Source organism: Sardina pilchardus, chromosome 8, assembly GCF_963854185.1.
Source record: "Sardina pilchardus chromosome 8, fSarPil1.1, whole genome shotgun sequence".
NCBI lineage: Eukaryota > Metazoa > Chordata > Actinopteri > Clupeiformes > Clupeidae > Sardina > Sardina pilchardus.
The window spans coordinates 17,042,199-17,049,698 of NC_085001.1; the positions used below are offsets into that span (position 1 = coordinate 17,042,199).

Consider the following 7,500-nt stretch of genomic DNA (forward strand, 5'->3'; position numbering starts at 1 on the left):
TTCCCTACCTAATATTTTTTTATAAAGCTTTTTATGAGCGAATGTGTGTTTTGGGGGTGACAGCGTGCAGAATGAAGTTGAGTCCATTGACTGACGTCTCGCTCACCTTGTTTTTGCTTTTCCCTTCGAAAGGAAACTCAGAAATATGCTGTGCTTTTTTTCCCCTTCCCTGTGTACATTGTTGTGTATTTGAAATGTTTGGATGGCATAGAAGAATCCTTGAGGTATGAAGCTGTTGTGTTTGAAGGAATAATGAATTTAATAAAAAGAATGCACATGAAAAATGAACTTTCCGGTACAACTTGTGTGTTTTATGTCAGCCTAAACTTAGCTTCAATCGGAGAACTAGTTCAATTCACTAACATAATAGAAAGACATTCAGAATGGGCATGTTTGCACTTGACCACCAGGGGGCGGGTCCATCCCCTCAGGGGTGGGGTGAGAGACCAGGCCCTGTATGGTTGTTTTATCACCTCACTTTATTCTCTATGCCCCCACTGAGCCACTGTGTGTTTCATCAACACACACACACACACACACACACACACACACACACACACACACACACACACACACACACACACACACACACACACACACACTCACTCACTCACTCACTCACTCACTCACTCACTCACTCACTCACTCACTCACTCACTCACTCACACTCACACATTTGACATGAGTGCTTTCTTCTGGGCAGATTTCTACTGTTTCAAGATTTGATGCTCATTCAGGCACAAACAATAATTGGCCTCCAGAGTCAACTCAAGAGTTCAAAAGCCTGACAATCAGAGCTCCCTATCAGAGAATAGTGGGAATTTCTCTGAATGGAAGTGCAGGTGTAAATCTCAGATTGCCTCAACTTTATGGACTAGAGTTGACCCCCAGATTCACACTTTCAACAATTAGCTAGTTTGGTTTGGACAATGACAAAGAGTGTGTAGGCTACTATATGGATAGAACATAAATCCCCCTATACCTGATGTTATTCATGACCTTACATAATTTAGTTGACATGTCATACAGCACATAACCACATAGGGGTAGTCCTGAGCTATCACAATCTGCAGATTTAGCATACTGTACACCTAAAGATGTGTTTTCTTTAGCATAGAAGAATGGGATATTTTTGCAGACGGTATCCAAAGGGTTACAGTAGGTCGAACCCTTTAATGTCTGGTGTTTAGGAAATATGAATTCTGGTAATTTAGGGCAACTCTCATTGGAGTACTAGAGATATTATCCGAATAATGGATATACTATAGTGATACCATAGGGCCGACTGTACATATGAACTCTAGAGGGTATAAAGATATTACAGAACTTCATATAAGTTGTATTCACTGCCATAAAGTACAATAGGCTATACATGTAATTGTATTGTAGTAGTTCTTTTTCGTAAGAGACATTTACTTTGCACTTTATATCTGATCGGTTGAGAGCAGAAATGTCTTGCAGACAACTCTTATGTTATTTTAAACCTATACGTTTAATAGTGGATTTGTGTAAAACTGGAAATAGGCTAATTGATTTATTGGAATGTGGTTCCCTCATGTGGTCATAAATGGAAGTTTATATCTTTGTTGAGAAGGAGAAAGGCGTAGCCTACTGTGTTCCTCGTGTTCCTGAAGGTATGTCCACATGGACATGTTTTGTATACTTTTGTGACACGAAATCAGCAACCTCACTGACTAGTGAACCAGAAAACAAAGCAGAATAGACTGCATATTCTGTGAATTAGGCTACTTTCTGATATGGACACAATCACACACAACTTTGTTTAATATTATCCGATTTAATTGCCTGACCAGTTCACAGATCAAAACCCCAAAACAGCAGTATCAAAAAAAAAAAAAAATGTAACCATGTAAGCTTCGCCTAAGCACACTTGCTAAGATTGTATTATTTCTAATAACGCCAGAACATAATTTACAAAGATAGCCTACACACGTTTGGATCTTTATTTCCATTGCAATAGCCTACACATGACATGTATGTAGCAGTAAATAAAGTTGCCTTCTTTTCAGAAGACATCTTTATCACAGCTACATTATTGTCCCATAGAAAAGAAAAGCCTCTGGCAAGATCTGAGCGCCTCTATGATCTCGTGGTTGATGTGGCACAACGCAACCGCAGATGCTCAAACGCGCAAAGATAGACTCAGCTGTGTCCAACTAGGCTACAAAACGTCTCACTTGTAAGGAGAAATGAGAAAACCCTCGTCAGCCATGGGGGCAACGCGCCTGCATATTCAGGCTGGATAAGTGAAGCGGAGCAGGGTTGGTCCGCTGGGACCTTCACGTAGGCTGAGCCGTCCAGCACTCCAATCTCGCCGAGCTGTCAAACCTGCCCTGCGCCTTGAGAGGAGATGTTCAAACAAACTGCGCTTTGATGGTCATTTTTACGTCGACTTCGCTTGTTCCCTGCTGGCACTGATGAATTGAAGTTCAGCTGTTTATTTGGACCGTGGATCGCACCTAAAACCGGTAACGTATCCTATGGTATTAGAATTTATTTTCGCCAAGACCTCTGTGACATGTTTGAAGTATAGCCACCCCGACGCCAAATCATGAACAGGTGTAATGTCAACTGAAAAAAATGGTTTGGTATGTTGGCATCGTATTCTGAATGTACTATGTGTATATATGTTTTAATTGGTACAAGAACAGACTGTAGGTTATATCCATGTTTTTTTTTTCTGGAGTTGAACTATGCAAATCGGATTTACACTTTTTTTGCACTCACATTTCTCTATTATTCATGCGCCCATCAAGCTGTCAGCAGGGAACAGGAACTGCGCTGTTTGTGGCAAGTTCAAACCATAGCTGGGTTGCTTGTGAGGTCTTGGAGATAAAACTCTTTAAATCCATACACATCACCAGACCAGGGATGTTACTGTTGCAACAGTCAGTGATACATTTTCATGATGATATTTTGCCCATAGGCTTCATCTTGAGCTCTGCGTAGAATACAGAGAGAAGCACACTTCAAATTTACCTGTAAAGTTATCAAAATCGATAGGAATGTATATTCAACTTATTCTCGAGACATATATCACTTTGATTTAGCCAGTTTCGGATCGATTTGGCCTTACTTCTACGTATTTAACATTGCTAGATCATTTCCATTGTGTCCCAGTTTGTAGTCTTTCACAAAAGCCCTTGTTGTTGTGATAATCTGTGGGCTTTCGGTCTGAATCTTGGTCTGAAAGAGAGCCTGTGTGTGAGTGTGTGAGTGTGTGTGGAGGAGTTGGACTTGGAGGAAAGGTCCCCTGCAAATGTCTTGTGTGTGGCGTAAGCCTTGCTGCGTTGCGTGTCTTGAATGGATGAATGGAGCTGAATGAATAAGGAGATTCTGTGCACTGCCTCTTTTAGGCACCAGTTCGCTTCACTGGGACACGAGTGTGAGAGGCTGTAAGAGCGAACATATTTTTTACCTCCTGAACAATTACGAGCGAGTGTCGCGGGCCGCTGTCAGGACGCTGATGTTATTCAATACCTCCAGGCCTTCTGAATTATTGATTGGACAGAGACATCACAGGGCACAGAGCTCGGCTGATCTTTTCTAAATCTCACCATCTCTCCATGTTCTCTTTCTCTGTAAATCCCTCTCTCTTTATGTCTCTCTCTCTCTCTCTCTCTCTTTCTATCACTTCTCCTTGTATGTTCTCCCCTTCCTTTCCTCCTCATCCCCTTGTTGCCTTTCGCACGCTTCTGCTTTGGGAGGGCCCCCTTGCTTTATTTAATGCGACAGCTTTAAGCTTGAAGCCCCCCTCCCATATGTCTAAAAGATCTATTTATAGTCGTATGCTTCTGTGCTTTGTGCCCGTACGGTTGTGTGAACTTTTCCTTCTGTTTGGGTCTTGGTCTGCCGGACCCGTGATGCGTGAGGGCCATGCCAGGTCCATGGTGGTTTATAGAGAACGGGCCACTTCACTCAATCAGCGCAAGAACCCGTGATGATGAAGCTAACGACACAGAGCGCGCTCAACTAGACAGCTTGCTAACCTGTTCGTGCTTTTAATAATATATACTACACAGTGCAATGCTCTGTGAAGAGGTGGTTGCGTGTGTGTGTGTGTGTGTTGTTACTATAGTTGTGTGTGTGTACTTATGGACTTGTGCACCACAAGCTTGTGTATGTGTTTTACAAACACACATGTGTGTGCGTGTGTGTGTGCTTGTGTCTGTGCACATTTTCATACCATGTCTGCACCTTTGTTTGTTTCTATTGACCCCTACATATCTTTTGTGTGCGTATGTGTGTGTGTGTATCCATATCCATCCAGCACCGCCCAGGGCTGAGAGGATGGGGAACGGGTCGGTGAAGGCGAAGTCTGTGAAGTCCCCTGGCGGGCCCCATGGCTCCAGCGGCCGAGGGAAGGGCAAAGAGAGCAGCCGGGGCTCGGGATCTAAGGCCACCACCCAACTCCTCAAGGCCAAGGTGGAGAGCACCTCCAGCAGAGAGAGAGAGAGAGAGAGAGAGAGAGAGAGAGAGAGAGAGAGAGAGAGAGAGAGAGAAACAGAGAGAAACAGAGAGAAACAGAGAGAGAGAGGGGGAAAGAGAGAAACAGAGTGAGAGGGAGACAGAAGAGATGGAGAGAAAGAGAACAAGCCCAGCTCCATAGTCACCACCAAACTCCTCAAAGCCAAGGTGGGGAACACCTCCAGGAGAGAGAGAGAGAGAGAAACAGAGAGAGAGGGAGAGAGAAGAGATGGAGAGAAAGAGAACAAGCCCAGCTCCACATAGCTCCTCAAGGCCAAGGTGAGGAACACCTCCAACAGAGAGAGAGAGAGTGAGAGAGACAGAGAGAGAGAAAGAGAGAGGGAGCTCAACTCCATGGTTTCAGTCAGCAAGAGAAAAGGAGGTAGAGATGAAGATTGAAAGAGGAAGAGGAAGCTCAGTGCTATGACCACAGTCCATCTCCTGAGAGCACAAGGGTCTCTGGATAATCTAGCAGCAGACGAGGCCCGCTGAGGCAGGGTTTTAACTCAGAACAAAGTGGAAAACCATGTACTTCTGTGCCTTTTTGCATATGTGTGTGTGTGTGTGTGTGAGTGTGTGTGTGTGAGAGAGAGAGAGATGTATGTATGTGTGTTTCTAAGTAAGAAGTATAAAAAAAAAATGTATGTGTGTGTGTGTGCATGCATATCTTAACTGTATGTACTGTTAATGCAAATGTTGGTGTGAGTGTGTATGTGTATGTCTAAATATACATTATGTGTGTGTGTGTGTGTGTGTGTGTGTGTGTGTGTGTGTGTGTGTATGTGTGTGTGTATGCGTGTGTGTGTATGTATGTGTGTGTGTGCGTGTAGGTGGAGGAGCTGGAGCAGGAGCTGAGACGGCGGGACGAGGAGCTGGACTCGCGGCGTCTCCAGCTGCGCTGCCTTCAGGAGCAGCTGCTCCAGCAGGGCCGCGTCATCGGGGAGCTCACCGAGCAGCTCCAGAACCACAGCCTCCAGCTGGGCCGCCTCCACAGCCCCGCCGCCGCCCCCCCGCAGCCCCCTACGCCGCCCCGGGCCCGGCCCGACCCGCTGCGGGCCGCGCTGGACCGCAGGAGAGGCGCCAAGGCCGGCGTGTCGGCCGAACCCTCGTCCAGGACCTACGACTCGGGCACGCTGCCTCAGTTCAGCCTGGAAAAAGCCCGCGTTTGGAAGGAGGCTAGGTGCGTGTGTGAGAGATGGGGGAGGGGTTGTGGGGGAAGGGAAGGGGAAGAGAGAGAGAGAGATAGACAGAATGAGTCAGGGACACAGAGAGGACTGATGAGAGGAAGAGGTACATGGAGAAGAGAGAGAGAGAGAGCAAGAAAATAGAGAAACAGAGCAGGATAAATAGTTGGGATGAGAGAAAGAGAAAGAGACAGAAGGAAAACACAAGGAAAGACTAAGAGATATGGGAAGAGAAAGAACCAGCTGTTTCCAGCTGCTATCCTTTCATTTCAGCTTGATTGGCTCAGAACAGCCAGTACATGCACACAGACATGCCCATTGCCCACAGTCTTAGCTCTCCATTTCCTGCAAATACACTTCAGGGTTAGCATGCCAGTTACTGGATGACGTAAGATAACATTCTTCATATTAGCGGAAGTATGATACTTCCTTACTGTATTCATCCTCTGTACTACTTCAAAACAGTGACCACTCTGGTCATTGACCAACCACACACAAACTCACTGTGTTCTTCATTTGTTAAAAGGCACGCTCTTGTCTTTCCAATCCCATCTGAGATGAGAGGTGAAGAGATTAAAGAGAATGAGGGAGAGACTAAAGATGCAAAAGCCGTGTATCCCCCATGAATAGCCCTGGATGGCCTTTTAGTGATGTACATCACCACCATCACCACTACTAAACCGCTGATAACCCCTTGGGTCTTTCTCTGATGTTCTTCTCAGGAGTGCTTGTTTGTATGGATAACGGCTGCCTCGGTCGCCAATTAGAATGCTACATTGAGATGGAAATGTGAGCAGATGCATCCCGGGTGCGTCAAGCTGAGCCGTGCCTGTCGCTTCGCCTCCTTGAAGCAGCTAAGCCCACGCCAGCCCACGCCAGCCCACGCCAGCCCCTGTGTTGTGTCTGCGCTGTGTTGTGCTGCTCCGTCCCGCGCGGCTGCCGTGCCCCTGCTGTGATTCATAAACCCCCTTCTTCCTGTGTCTTGGGAAACGAGCGCTAATGAGACGTTAGCGGAGAGCGCTGGCTAATGAGACGTTAGCGGAGCCCCCCCGGGGGGGCTGAATGGAGCACGCTCACCACTGCGCCCTCGTTAGCCTGCTGTTGTGAATCATAAACACCCACAATGCCCCGGCAGAGACACACGAGAGAGACACACTCCGAGTGCGCCAACAGACACACTTCAGCAAACACACTTTGATTAGCTCAAATTAGCGCTTTTGTCTTAGCATTAGCTCTGATAGCGCTCTTGTAATAGCCTATAGAAAAATGTGAAATTACAGACACACTCATCTCCTCTCTTCTGTACACTGTGTAGGACAAACTTTAAAGGCAACCGCAGACCAAAGTGACAGTCGAACATCTGATAACGCCTGCCAGTTAACGAGCATCTGTAGCTCCAATCAGTTCTGTTTTGCGGGGGAGGCTCCTCCATCACTGACTGACCTTTGACTAGCTTATGGCCGATTCAGAATGATGAATCAATGTCGGGGCGGATCAGAAAAGGGTTGCTCCGACTGACTGGCTTGTTTCTAAAAAACTTAAAAGCATTGTGTAATCATCAGGCATTCCCATAGGGAGATACAATCCTGGTTGTCAGCATTTTGCCTCTGGATGACACAAAGACAGTTTCACCTTTTTCTCCTCAGCCTCTTTCTTTCCACAACCACGATCCAGTCCTGACAAGGCCTCAGTCCACTTATATACTGTATAGGTGGTGAGCACATGAGATTACTGTTTGAGCAGTGTCTTCAAGCAATCCGTTAATGACCGGTTCCAAGAGATCTGATAGGACAAGTGGGCAAGTTGCCCGCTGAGTTTGGAGATTTTC

The 7,500-nt window shown here is 46.1% G+C and overlaps 2 protein-coding genes across 3 annotated transcripts in view; both read left to right on the plus strand.

Moving 5' to 3' along the window:
- rasgef1ba (RasGEF domain family, member 1Ba) overlaps window positions 1-282 on the plus strand; it is a 51,962-nt gene extending 51,680 nt beyond the window's left edge. For both annotated transcript variants that reach the window (XM_062543015.1, XM_062543016.1), the window contains exon 14: window positions 1-282. This exon is cut by the window's left edge and continues 1,730 nt beyond it. The gene's annotated coding sequence lies outside the window, so the exon portion shown is untranslated.
- Window positions 283-4,311: 4,029 nt separating this feature from the next.
- prkg2 (protein kinase cGMP-dependent 2) overlaps window positions 4,312-7,500 on the plus strand; it is a 25,984-nt gene continuing 22,795 nt past the window's right edge. The window contains exons 1-2 of the mRNA XM_062543895.1: window positions 4,312-4,446; window positions 5,319-5,668. Coding sequence (XP_062399879.1) covers window positions 4,312-4,446; window positions 5,319-5,668 — 485 coding nt within the window. The remainder of the gene's footprint in view (window positions 4,447-5,318; window positions 5,669-7,500) is intronic.